Source organism: Podarcis melisellensis, assembly GCF_964234715.1.
Source record: "Podarcis melisellensis genome assembly, chromosome: 10".
NCBI lineage: Eukaryota > Metazoa > Chordata > Lepidosauria > Squamata > Lacertidae > Podarcis > Podarcis melisellensis.
Genome location: NC_138542.1, coordinates 55,907,624 through 55,922,082, shown reverse-complemented (window position 1 = coordinate 55,922,082; position 14,459 = coordinate 55,907,624). Strand labels below are relative to the sequence as shown.

General features: G+C 43.5%; 1 protein-coding gene and 1 long non-coding RNA gene across 4 annotated transcripts in view; one reads left to right on the top strand and one right to left on the bottom strand.

Moving 5' to 3' along the window:
- SLC13A4 (solute carrier family 13 member 4) overlaps window positions 1-8,777 on the bottom strand; it is a 38,989-nt gene extending 30,212 nt beyond the window's left edge. The window contains exon 1 of one of the 2 annotated variants that reach the window (XM_081927042.1): window positions 8,757-8,777. In XM_081927042.1, coding sequence (XP_081783168.1) covers window positions 8,757-8,762 — 6 coding nt within the window. In that variant the 5' untranslated portion in view covers window positions 8,763-8,777. The other variant, XM_081927041.1, reaches the window with a different exon arrangement.
- Window positions 3,215-14,459, top strand: part of LOC309378887 — a 12,744-nt gene continuing 1,499 nt past the window's right edge. Inside the window, exon 1 of one of the 2 annotated variants that reach the window (XR_014172252.1) lies at window positions 3,215-3,434. This is a non-coding gene — a long non-coding RNA (uncharacterized lncRNA). Of the gene's footprint in view, window positions 3,435-10,737; window positions 10,792-14,459 lie in introns of those variants that run through there. The other variant, XR_014172253.1, reaches the window with a different exon arrangement.

Below are 14,459 nucleotides of genomic sequence, written 5' to 3'. Positions count from 1 at the left end.
GCAAAACTTAGGTGGAATCTACACACATATAAAAACACACACGCTGTGGCAATGCTTTTTTTAAACAACAACAACAACAACACCATTTTGAATAATATATTGTATTTGCCATAACTAACCATCGCCACCTAGTGTCACATTTCTATATTGCACTTTGCAACACACTTAAAACGTTTGATTTGCAGCTGTATATCTGAGTCCTTAGTGACCATCAAGGATCTACAGGATTCTTTCCTACTGCCCTCAAGACATTTTGCTGTTTAAGTGTCTTTGTTTCCCTTAGATTTTTCATCTGAACAGGAACCTTCAAGTCAGCGATGGGCAAGCAGTGCCCTGCCAGTATGGTCAATAGTCAGAAATCTGAGTATCTGAGAAGAGTGTGCTGGCCCATCTAGTCCAGCATTCTGTTCTCACAGTCGCCAAACTGTTGCCCTTTGCCCTCCTGCGATTTCCAGCAACTGGTATTCAGAGGCATTTCTGCCCTCAAGCACGGAGACAGGGCACAGCCACCATGACTAGTAGCCACCATTATCCTTTATCCATGAATTTGTCTAATCCTCTTTTAAAGCTATCCACGTTTCCCATTTACCGTAAGTGAAATTCAGTGGGAACTCCTGCTACATGTCCACAACTGATGGTGATGATACGCCATCAATGTACATCTGATGAAGATTATCCCCAAAACACACAGCAGGGAATATAAATTATTTGCTGCAGACATTTCTTCCTCTGATCTTTTGAACTCACTGCTAGCATTGATGACTTGGTTATGTGGCAGGATATTTACACTGGCTACGATTCAGGAAAGCACATGGCTTAGAGCTGTGGATGCCGCAGAATATTCTGCTTGTTTTCCAAACAGCACTCTCTGACTCTTCTGCAAAAAATTGAAATCGGAGAGGGGTTCCAGAGCAATTTGTCATATGGAGTTGAGCGATGGGATGGAGGTTCGCTGTTTGAAGAGTGAAAAAGGAAAACAAAAGAGGAACACAAAAATCTGGCCGAAGGCGCGCAAGCTGACCTTAAGGCAAGCGGAAAGCTATTTTGAATGTAAACAGCTTTATTCAAAAATATTCACAAGCCACATTTGCACTGTGCAAACCGCACTAAATCAAAGCATGAAGACCAACAATGAATCAGAAGCAGGGACGTATCTGGACCGCTAGATGACAAGGGAGTGAAGGGTGTCCTAAAATAGGGCAGGGAGATTGCAGAGGAGCTGAATGAATTCTCTGCAGTTATAGTGCAGATTCTAGGAGGTGGGTGTGCATCAATTCTGTGTGTCCCTCAAATAATGAGGCAAATCTGGGTGCTTCTGGGCAAACTCTCACATTGCTCAGTTAGGTGGTACTGTTAGCTAGAACCATTTTGGAGGATCAGAGATTCCCCATCTTTCAAGACAATATTATTATTATTATTACGACAAATTAAATTCATCAGTTGCTTTTTCCCCAGAATGGACTTACAATATATAAACAAACACATACATTGAAACTGACATAAAAGAAAAATATATAAAAGACAATCCTTTTGTTTAAAGACAGGATTAAAACATCCCACCCCCACCAGGCCACAGATAATTAAGAGCCAAAGGCCTGGCAATAAAGAAACATTTTCATGCATGGCCTCAAGCTATGTAATGATGGTGCCAGGCGAGTCTCCCCAGGGAGAGCATTCCACAAGCAGGAAGCTACCACTGAGAAGGCCTTTTGTCATGTTGCCACCCTCCTGACCTTCCAAGGCAGGGCACACATATGATGATTGTAAGGTCTCGGTTGGTTCACGTGGGGAGAGGTGATCCTTCAAGTCTTGAATGTTGCCTCATCTCATCCCCTCAGCTCCTTCTTTTCTGGGAAATGAAACTAAACTGAGTGGGGAAACGCCTAGAACTTGAGAGCAGAGGGGTGCAAAGGTGAAGGATCCATTCTCCTACCACGCTGTTGCGGAAGCACCCCCTGCCCCCCCCACCCCAAAGAGGGAGGATAAGGTTGGATGTGACAGAGAATGGATCAAGGGGCTCATTAAGTGGCAACAGATACTCAGGGGAGAGGAAAGATTCATTTAGCCAGGAAAGACTTTGCAGACATGGATTTTAAGAACAGATTTAAATGAGGCTTAATGTATGCATCTTTCATATGTAAAGAATGGATATTCTACTAGCAAAGCAGCTTATGAATGTCAAAAATGAAACAATAAACCAAAGCAAGTATCAAAGTGGCTAAACATAAGAAGACCCCTACTACCGTACTATCCAGTATAAAGTAGGGCTGCCATAGGTCCAGAATTTCAAAGGCGAAATTGACATATGGGGGGGGGGGTGATTTCTGAAAGGTGGTGCTTTGTCCTGGATTTTAGGCAAGTCAATTAAAAAATCTTGCTTTTTTGTGTTTTTGTAATTAATATGGCAACCCCAGCATAAAGATTCAAAACTTTTTCTATTGGTCGCCAGATGTCTAGTGATAGTATCACTGGAAATCCCAGGTGGAGCTACTTCTTGAGATGTGATTCAATAATATTTGGGATCTGGCTAGTTCAGAATGACTAACTGGGCTTAGAAGAATTGTGAATGGAAGAAACCTGGTCTTCCTTCCTTCTTTTCATAGGTAAGGGAAGAAGAAAGCAAAGCTCTCCCACCAGCCTCACAAACCTGTCTGTAGAGAACCTATATGGACTGCGGGTGTTTTAAGATCATGTAAAATGACATTTGCCTGGCACCTGCTTCGTATAATATAGGCAGGTGGTTTAAAGAGCTACATTTTCTCAGGTTTTAATCAACACATTGTGGCTGGTTTTTTGAGCAGCTTTAGAACTGCTATGGTTAAAGGTAATGATGATGATGATGATGATGATGTTGATAATAATAATAATAATAATAATAATAATGAACCCTCTTACAGGGAAGGACTGAAGCTCAGTGGTAGAGTGGTCTTGCATGCAGAAGGTCCCTGGTTCTGGCACCTCCAGATTTGGGAAGGACAATTGGGAAGGACTCCTGCCTTAAACCTGGGGAAGCTGCAGTCTATCAACACAGACGATGCTAGATGTGCCAGTAGTTTGACTCTGTATAAGACAGCTTCCTACATTCCTACATCAGACCAAACCATTGACCATCTCATTCCCACAGCATCTAATCAGGTTCTTCCAGGAAGCTCAGAGTCAGGGCATGAGGACAATAAACCTCTCCCATTGTCTCTTCACAGCAGCAGCTGTCCACTGCCACACTACTTTTGGACCTCAAGATGCCATGCAGACATGATGACTAACAGCCAAGGGCTGACTGGCAAGCCGTCAGGAAGAAAAGTGATTCACAACAGCCATTTTATTAATCTCAGCTAAACCATAATCGGCCTCCGTGGGGCTATTTAATGATCAAGTAACTAGGCTATCGGATAACTGGGCTATTTAATGAAGAAGTGCTTAGAAGCCACTTGTGAGTAGGCACTCTGCGCTAATTTCTTTCCATTCCACTTGATCCACCGAGAAAGACTGCAGGGTTTTCTTTCTGATTGAGTTACGCAATGTTAAATTATTGTCTGTGCTTCGATTCTTCGTGCAGAACACAAAAGGATCAGTTTGATTAGTCATTCTAAACTTCAGCTTATGATCCTCCAGAGGGAGGGGAGCACTGCAGCTGTGTTTCGCTTCTAAAGATGGTGTTTTGGAAACCAGTGGACACATGGGATACCTGGGTGCTGGTTCGATGCCTTATCATTCAGCATGAGTGAATCTGCCGATTTCACAGAACTGTAGAGTTGGAAGAAAACCTAGTCCAACCCCCTACAATGCAGGACTCTCAACTAACGAACCCATGGCAGATGGCCATCTGTTCATTTCAGTTTCTCATTTCTCCCAAGTTCAGCTCTCAACATTTCCGCATCATTCTGCATTTTGTTTATTGTTTTTGTTTGTTACTATGTTGTGTATTTTTGTGTTTTTATGTTGTCAACTGCCCTGTGGTCTTTGGGTGAAATTTAATAAATAATAATACGGTAAGCAATTTCCCCTAATATACACATTTTTGCAAATCTACATATAACACATAATATAACAGGAAGCCCTGCAATTTATCTGGGAATTACATTCTGGGGATTGTGCCTAAAGCCAAAATCGCATATCATCAAAACATATTGGGTTCAATAATGGGTGGGATTGCCAAAGTCATTGCCAGCCTCCTCCCCTTTAATCTTTTTTTTTTGCCAAGCATGTAAAGCTGAATGCACACGAGTTAAAGGCACGTCAGTTGTGGGTTTACTGTCTATTATATTATTTATATTGTATCATCCTTTATCCAAAGAGCATGGGACAGTCCACAACATAAAAATACACACTGTCCCTGCCCTGCAACTTTCTCAAGTGTGTTTGTTTGGCTGGAATGTGTCCTTGAAGTATAATAATATCTCTTGCATGTCTGGATGGAGATATGAGTGGAGCTTGTAGAAAGCTCTGAGAGCAAAGCGTGCAAACATCCATCTTGTGTTTTGCTCTGCGCAAGAGAGACATGCATGGAGAAAACTGGAGAAAAACCAGGAATGGTTTAATTGAATTTTTAGGCTTTTACAAAAGAATTAAAGTGAGCAGGGAGTGAGAAAGAGAGGTACCAAGGCCTATAGTTGAATTGAATCGGATCAAGCACATTTAATAGCATGATGTTTCTGACTTGAGTTACGGTTCCCAATCCTAAGGCCACCTTTTCCAACCTGGTGCCCTTCCACTCTCATCGGCACAGCTTCAGACAATTCCATGAATTCACAAAACCACAGAGAAGAGGTTTATTACCACTTCTCTGCCATGATAGCCAAAGAGAACTTCCAACTGCAGGGGCACTATAGCCCTGACAACCAACTGCTGCAGCTAAAGAACAAGGGGAGGTTGAGCATTGAGCACCTCAGTCCAGAAACCTGCACTGGTTGCCAGTCTGCTGCTTGGCCAAGTTCAAAGGTGTTACTACTAGTATATAAAGCCTGTCACAGTTTACCTGCAGGATTGCTTTACTCCATGCATGCCCACTCAAACCCCTTTGGAACTGTTACAGGTTTCACACAATACTCATTCAGCAGTTGCAAGAAATCTCTCTTTTGGTGTTGCTGCGCCTGCACTTTGGAAACTGAGGCAGGCACCTTCACTGTAATCTTTTCAGCACCCGCTAAAAGCAATTAGGTTTCGGCAAATCTATCCAGGCATGTGGAATATTGGCATGTGCTTTAAGCTGGTTTCCAGCTTGTGGCTGATTTTAACTATTCTTTGAGTGTTTCTAACAGCCGTTTCCCCACTGATCTAAAATTGTGATTTTAAGCTGTATGTGGGGCATCGTGAGTGATTCGTGGGCATTAGAAGGGAAGCGTATAAATGTTTCCATGAAATAAATATATGGAATTTCCTGTTCTGTGCCTCTACGGACTAAGGTGCAGAACGGCCCATAGCAATCCACTTGATTTTGCATTTCTCTAAATTTTGTGATACAGTTCTCAGAGGTTTAAATATAGCAAAATATGCATTTAAGTCATGGTGGCCCTGTAGGCCTCTGCCTCTGTCCCTCGTAACCCTCCCAAGGCCACCAACCCCCCCCTCTCTGGGCCATCCCACTTATTAGCTCTGCTTTGCACCCTGAATGCTTTTGTCAGACTGGAATGTGCCCTTAAGCACTGGTAATGCCCACTGCTTGTTCAGGTGGAGGAGATAGAGGGCTCCGTGAAACTAGCCTACTGTGCAAAGGTAAAATTTTCCCTGCTTGCCCCACCCACTTTTTCCTCTGGCCCCGCCTACCACTCATATGTGGCCCTCAGAACATTGCCCAGGAGGGAATGCAGCCCTTGAGCTGAAAAGGGTTTGCCACTCCCAATTTCAAAAGATATTTTCAGAGGAAAATACACATTTAAATATGAATATGAAATGCAGATTAATGCAGGAATGGAACAGAATTGTGGGCAAAAAGCATACAAAAGTAAAATGGACTGGAAGCAGACTTGCCCATCCCTTATTTAGTTCTATATTAAGTAACTACCTGCTGGCTAATTTGATTTTTTAAATTCATCATGCCGTCATTCCATCTTCATCATCGCACCAGGTCTGTAAGCTTGTAATTGCTTAACTCTTGTCAGCTCAAGAGAGGCAATAGGAAAGGGAAAAAACCTCATTTATCTTCCTTTGCCTCGCTCTTCGTTTACTTGTTTAATGAGGTTGAAATTTGTTTTAGCTGACTTCGACTTTGCCTAATTTGCCAATTTGTTCATTTGTTCACTCCAACCCTGATAAACAAGGGGACACCATTAATTAAACAAGTTGCAAACAAATTAATCAAAAGGTGCAACTCGACTTCATTAAAACAAACACCGCCAAGTTAGCGACGCTGCCTTCCTAGAGAGCATTTGCGGCAGTGCAAATTCATTTGCAAAAGGAAACTCGTCTCCAAAATTAATGAGGAAATTTCATCTGCCTTTTCCTTCAGTTCAAATGATAATGCAACTCAGCTTCATTCTTTGATTAAGATTATCACAGGAGACCAAGGAGAACTGTATCCCTCTCCTCATGTATTTTTGCACTCACAGCTGCATATTTAAATCTAGAATCCAAGACTGTAAACAGGACTTAATTGGAAAAAGGCACATGGCTGCTCAGCCCTGCATGTAATCACAGCATGTTTCTGGGCATGTGCAGAGCACATTTTTTCTCATTACAAGTGAGTATCAGTATTGGATTTGAAATGGTTTTTATATATTTGTTTTAGCTTGTAGATGATAGATAAATAGATAGGCTGGCAGACAATGAAAGCATCAAACAGCACGTCAAGCAAGTTTGCTGAACACTTCTGAGAAGCTACGGATAATGCAACAGATCCAACAACGTGGGACACATTAACACCACATGGCCTCAACCTTGAGCAGCCTTTCTCAACCTTGGGTCCCCAGATGTTGTTGGACTACAACTCCCATCATCCCTGCTAGCTAGGGATGGTGGGAGTTGTAGTCCAACAACATCTGGGGAGCCAAGGCTGAGAAAGGCTGGCCTAGAATATAGTACAAGCATCACTTAGCTTCAACAACCAAAAACCTCCTGAGCATTCCATCCTCAAAGCTCTATAACATCTTCAAATATCTGAAGGGCTGTCACATGGATGATGGAGCAAGTTTGTTTTCTGCTGCTCCAGAGGACCTGAACCAGTGGATCCAAATCACAAGAAAGGAGATTCTGACTAAACATTAGGAAGAATTTTCTGACTGTAAGAGCTGTTTGGCAGTGGAACGGACTGCCTCCTTCATTGGAGGATTATAAACAAAGCTTGGATATTCATCTGTCAAGGGTTCTTTGATCCCCTTCCAACTTTACATTTCTATGAGTCCACCCTGGAAACAGCATCATTTTCATTGGAGTAAAGCTGGAATCCAGAACAATTTGCTATAAGAATTTAATTTATATATTTAGAACTGTTTTTGTTTTTATATATACAACTGTTTTAACTCCTTTTGCACACACAATTGTCTTAGAGATGTTTTTGTTGCATTGCAAAGTTGCTTCGAGAAGTGATTCCTCAATGAAATAAATAATCAAGGCTGAGTTGCGTCCTATGGAGTTCCCATGCAACGGAGGCAAAGGGGCTGCCACCTTAATGTTGCATTCGAACCCCACTTATTCAATAGGGCTTACTTCTGAGTAGAGGATTGCACCGCAACTCTCCCTGCTCCCCCGCATACACTTTCCTGGCCGCTTCCCAAGAATGCTTTGCCTAGATGGCCTGCTAACTCTTGAGCACATTAATTTATTTATCACAGTTATAACCCACCTTTCCTACCAGGAGCTCAAGGTGGCACAAATATTTCTCCTCTTCCCTGTTTTATCCTCAACACAACCCTGTGAAGGTAGGCTAGGCTGAGCTTGAGTGACTGGCTCCCAGGTCACCCAGTGAGTTTCATGGCTAAGAGGAAATGGGATGAATCCTGGTTCTGGTCCAGCACTCTAACCACTATACCAGACTGGCTCCCAATCCAGTTATGGTGAAAATGAGAGGGCGGGGAAGCAAAGTACTTACACTGCTGGGATATAAGAGAGGCAAAGGAAGCAACAAGAGTGGAATCAGGATAACCAGCAACAGGTTTCTGGCACGGAGCAGCTCCTTGACTACTGTCATCCTTCTGTTCCTGGTGTATCTCCTTGATGACCCAATGGGAATCCTCAGGGTCTTCCTCCAGCCCTGGGAAAATGGTTCCCTCCTTCTACGGAAGAGTGATTGGCGGCTCTTGCTTCTTTTCTCCTTCAAGGGGACGTTGCAAAATGCATTGGAGAGTCTCTGCCTTTATGTAGGACTGCCTAGTGCCTCCTCATGACCATCGCACCATAAGTGTCTGAGGAACATAATGTTCTTGCTTCTGACCACCACCAGGAAAATCACCAGGCGGCCTCCGTGGAGTCCATTTTCTTTTCGCCTCGCATCACGTTTGTTTGCTTGGAGTATGAATCAGGTAGGCAGAAACCCAAACGTTTTCTTGAGCCTCGCTTTCTTCTTCTTGCAGGTATGCCCACTTTCAGGTGCACCTCAACTAAAGAGTTAGCATTCAGTTTAGCACAAATTAAAATAGGGAAGAAAATCCACAGCTTAAAAAAAAAACTATTTTCTCTCCCTCACTCTCCCTTTATGCTTTTTGCATTCTTTCCTGTAACATTTCTCAACTGCTTAAAGATTATCTTTCTGCTCCTTTCCCTCCCTACCCTCAGATCAGCAGTTCTCAGGGAATGCACAGAGAAGCAATTCTTACACAGATTACCTTCATCTTGAGATAAAAACTTGAGGGGAAGTCCCGACCTATTGCAGCTCACCAATGGGAGGGATGGAAAGGAGCCCAACTCCGCCTGCTAAGAGGATGGCATTGGAGGAAACCAATATCCTTCCAAGACAAGTGCTATTCCCTCCCTCCCCTCAACCCCTGGCCCCACCACCCACCTCAGCTGCTGGGCAGTGTGACTGCTTCAAGGCCAAGGAATGGCTGTGAAAATATAAACTCCCCACTGGCAATGCGAAATGATTCACTTTTTACCTCACGTTGTTCGCCAGTTGCAACTTTAGCCATTAAAACCGATAAAGCAGGCCTGTACAAATAGCGGTGCCCATAATATTAGTTAGGGGCCATGTCGTTCTGTAACCTTTGGCTCCTGCCTCATGTTCTCAAGCAGTTCAGTCTCTGTGGGAGACGATTATAGTAGAGAAATATTTGACGAAGGGCCACAACTCAGTGGTAGAGCACCTGCTTTCAGACCCTATTTTCCAGGGACATCCCTGATTTAGAGAAGCCGTCCCAGTTTCTGATTTGATCCCGGAATGTCCCACTTTTCCTTAGGACGTCCCTATTTTCATTGGAGAAATGTTGGAGGGTATGGAGTTATCTGATGCCCGAGCTGTCGGAAGGCAATCCTGTATGTAAAGGTAAAGGGATCCCTGACCATTAGGTCCAGTCGTGACTGACTCTGGGGTTGCGGCGCTCATCTCGCTTTATTGACCGAGGGAGCCAGCGTACAGCTTCCGGGTCATGTGGCCAGCATGACTAAGCTGCTTCTGGCGAACAAGAGCAGCGCAGGGAAACACTGTTTACCTTCCCGCTGGAGTGGTACCTATTTATCTACTTGCACTTTGACGTGCTTTCGAACTGCTAGGTTGGCAGGAGCTGGGACTGAGCAATGGGAGCTCACCCCGTCATGGGGATTCAAATCGCCAACCTTCTGATCGGCAAGTCCTAGGCTCTGTGGTTAACCCACAGCGCCACCCGTGTCCCAGGCGAAAAAAAGCTAGCTAGCTTTTATTTTTTATTTATTTATTGGCCACACCACACTTTGCCTGTTGCCCTGGAATTTACTCATTCCTAGCCTGGGTGAATCTACCTGATTCTCTCTTTTTCTCTTTTTGAAACAGAATGTAAACCGAAACACAGCCCTGATCGAAATTTGAACTTTTCTGAATTTTGCAGGAAGACTCTGCCTAGGAGAAATGTGTATATTAGAGAAAATTACATGCATAAATGTGTATGTTATGAGAAATTTCCACAGAAATGCTGGTGAATTTTCTTGAGAACTTTTTATTTTTCTTTTTAAAAAAGCAAACTGATGCAAAAAAGGTGAAGAATGGAATTGAAGATTGGAAAAGTGAGAGAGTGAGAGAAACCAAAAGTGACGGATTTGCCCAGCCCTACTTGAGGGCAATGACTTTCCCCCTCTGGGAGCCTTTTCTGGCTGGAGAGTGGGGTAAAAATCATGTAAACAAATGCATTTATTAAATGTATAGATGCATAAATGAGACTTGCGACCCTTAATGGCTTCCTTCTTTGTTCATGTGCCAGAGGTTTTTAATGTACCAAAGAAGAAAGCTTAAAAAAACAGTTCATAGCAAAAAGATGTGAAGTGGTAAACCTCCCCATTCCAAAGAGGAAAAGTACTAATATATTTTGAAAGTGACTCCCCCAGTCCCAAGCAATGAGTAGATGAGTTCATAGAGGACTGGCATTTAGTTAGAAATCAATGAAACTTGAAATTAGGGTTGTTTTCAACTGACTGGAATTAAAAATAAAATAAAATGCTGGATGAGCTTTCTTGGTTCTGTGCTTGCTGCCAGAATTATGTGTGCAACTTCATTAATGGCCAGAATCTGGGGCACGTTGCCAATGTGTTGTTGTTTTTGAGTAAAATCGGCATCTTTTGACAGAAGGTCAGCTGCATCATTGTCATCTCGTGTGCATGCTTCTTCTCAAAGTAGGAAATCCAGAGGAACCTACCTGAAGACTTCCAGCACCGGACAGCTCATCATCCCTCTAGGTCAGTAGTCTTTGGCCTTTTCTGACGTGGGATCCACTTTTAACCCAGAAATGCATTTGGGGATAGGGAGAGAGATGCTGTTGTTGCAACATGCCTTAGATCAGGCCATGATCTGTTAGTGGATCCACCCACTAGTCTAAGACCAATGCTTTAGCTAGTCAGTTCCATTGTCAAGTGACTCTTACCATCAAGTATCTTACAACATTCAGCTGACATTTATCTTTCTGTAATTTAAGCCTGCTAATGCCATTTCTGGATTTTCGACAAGATGGCCTCTGTGGAATTCCCTTCCCTAAGTTCTATATTCCCAGACCCTCCAGGTGTTCCTATTTTTCAGGGACGTCCCTGATTTACAGAAGCCATCCCAGTTTCTGGTTAGATCCCAGAATGTCCCACTTTCCCCTATTTTCATTGGATAAATGTTGGAGGGGATGGAGTTGTTCAGCTCCCGAGCCATTTGAAGGCAATCCTGTGTAGGGAATGCCCCCCCCCCCAATATTCAATATTTTGCCATGTTTTTATATATGTTGGAAGCTGCCCAGAGTGGCTGGGGCAACCCAATCAGTTGTGTGGGGTATAAATAGTAAAATTATCATTATGGAATGGGACGGCCCTATTTTAATTGGAGAAATGTTGGAGGGTATGCCTGCATTCCTGCTCTAAGGATATGCTTGGTGACCAGTTCATTATCTCCTGGTTACCTCCCTAGCTTTCCTGGGCACCTGGAAAGACTTTTCTTTTAAAAAGAAAACTAAATTAGATGGTGGTGATAAGGGCTTTTAAATACCTTGTGTGCACTTTCTGCTGGCCTTGTTGCTTATCTCCACTGATAAATGTACCTTGAATTCAAGCATGCCTCAAAGCACGGGTGTTTTGCTTCTTCATTAGAGATGCTTTAGTAAATAAAATAGACCTTTATGGATGTCATTCCCATATTTTGTGCTTCTGACATTACCCACAGTAAAAGAGAGTGGAAGCCAACAAAGCTCTATTTTAGAAGCAAGAAGCAGAGGGTTGTAAGAGTTATTTATAAGGTTCATTGATCCACTGGGAGCCCGAGGGTGTTTTATGCTTTGTTTGTATATGTATTATTCAGAGAGCTAGCAACTCCGGCTCTTAAATCAACAACACTCCATTTTGACTGTGGGAGAAATCCCACTGTGCTGGGAAATGTGCTTTAGAGTTTAACAATGGCTCTCTATATAAAGAAGGGGTGATGAAGCCCAGGCCTGAAGGCCAAATGCCTCTCTCTGGACCTTGGCACTCTCCCCCTTCTTTGCCCCCCCCCCAAGTGTTTTTGTCCGGCTGGAATGTGTCCTAGAACTTTGATAATGCCTCTTGCTTTCCTCAATGGGGGATAGAGGGGTTGTATGAGTTTAAAATATACATGTGTTGCTCGGTCTACCTTTGGCTCTGGCCCTGCCCAGCACTGGCATGTGACTCCCTGTAAGATTGCCTAGAAGGGAATGGCGCTTCGCAGCCAAGGAGTACACATGGCAGAGAGTTAGCTCTTTATTGTCAATGGGAACACTTGCAGTCGCTTCGACACCTCTGAATTCCTACGCACAACAATCTGGCATCTAGGCAGCTAATCTCAGGTCTATGGAGCAGTTTCAGCAGAGTCAGCACCCTAGTGGTGGCGATTCTTGTATTCTGCTGACCTGGGCTGTCTGTCTCTCCTAACTGCCTTCTTCCAATGCACCACAGACAGCATGTTTAGGTAGGACTGTCATACGTCTGGGATTTCCCAGATATTACCAGGATTTCAAAGGCGGAAGTGATGTCCAGGGGGAATTTCTATTATTATTATTATTATTATTATTATTATTATTATTATTATTATTATTATTATTAAACTATTCTATTCAGTTTTACATTTACCATTTGCATTCACATGTAGATCATAATTATATACAAATAGGATTCTCTGAATCCTTAGACTTCCCTCCATTTCCCCTCCATGGGTTCCATAGTTATTCTTTCCAACTGCATCATATAAACTCAGTTCATACCATAGTTCTTGTTACATTGCAAGTGGTTTTTTAAAAAAATCCTGCCAATGTTTGTCATTGCTTACAGTGTTCTTTTAAGTAACTTATAATTTTTTCCCATTCTTTATTAAATTTATTATCTGCTTGGTTTCTGATCTTCCTGGTTATTTTCACCATTTCGGCATAGTCCATCATCTCAGTTATCCATCCTTCTCTGGTAATCCAGTGAGAATTTCCAGAAGGCGGTGGTTTGTCCTGGATCTTCAGGAAGTAAACCGAGAAATCGGGGTGGTTTGGTGTGGGGTTTTTTTGCGTTTTTGTAAAGAAAAGCTCAACAATTTGGGTGGTTTCCTGGTTTTTACTTTTTGAAATAGGTTTAGGGAAGATCCCCCTAACCAAGTGGGCAGACAGAGGGACAATTATCCCTGGCAGACTGTACATTCCAGCAGGCAATGTGTGAGCAGCTGCATTGGTCTACTCCAGGCACATCCAACTCTAAAGAGATGTGATCTACTCCCAGTACAGTGGTACCTCTGGTTGCAAATGGGATCTGTTCCGGAGACCCCTTCACAACATGAAAAGAATGCCACCCTCAGCGGTGCGTCTGCGCACGCGCAGGTTGCGATTTGCCACTTCTGTGCATGTGCATGACATCATTTTGCACCTCTGCGTATGCGCGAGCGGCAAAACTCAGAAGTAACCCTTTCTGATACTTCCGGGTCACTGTGGGACGTAACCTGAAAGAACGTGACATGAAGCGGACGTAACATGAGGTATGACTGTATAATAAAACTGGCAGTGATCTACCCATTGTCATTGCTCAGAGTTGTTGAGCTTTATTTAGGAAAGGGTTGCATCATAAAATCACTCACCAAGCAGTCCACAACCATCCCTCCTTCCCCCACTCTACCACAGATGAGGGGAATACAAGTGGCGCCAATGAAACATGGCGCTGGGGGCCGGGCACATCACGATCGGTCAGGAGCAACCAGACAATCTCTTTTTTCACTCCCACGATGGATCTGGAGAACCCTGGCGATCTACCTGGTGACCACAGTCAACTGGTTCAACACTGCTGGTCTATTCGGTGTGACACTAGGTGGCAATGGCATGTTATTGCATTAGTTTGAGTGGACGGTGAACAGAAGCCGGGCAGAGTGGTGACGAGGAGTGAGAGGGCAGAGCTGTTTCTGCCTGGCACCTCCAAACTGATATTTTACTCTCTGAGATCCAATGGAGCATGCTGTCCCATCACTGGAGTCCCGTGACACAGATGTGGTCCTGCTACACACATGTAGTCGGATTCCTTTCCCCGCTGCATGTCAAACAAGATGAGCTGCCCGTTGTTGGTTCTCTGACTGGCTGACCAAATGTGACCTAAACTAAACTATTCATTCTGCAGGGATGCAGCAAAATTATGACTCACGCCACAGAGTTACTCAATCACAGGACAGGAACAGCCAGGAATGGTGTAATTACACAGCTAGTAGAATCTTTGATCTGCCATTGCTGAACAGATGTCTGAGCCCACACAGAGTCAGCTCTAGGCTTGGAGCCATACCAGGACGTTGACGCTGCTTGGGCCCTTTCAGTCTGACTGCGAGTGCTCTGTTTTTGGAGATATATATAAATATTAGTGTTCCTAGAAAATAAATGCTGACTCTCCACCATTTCTGT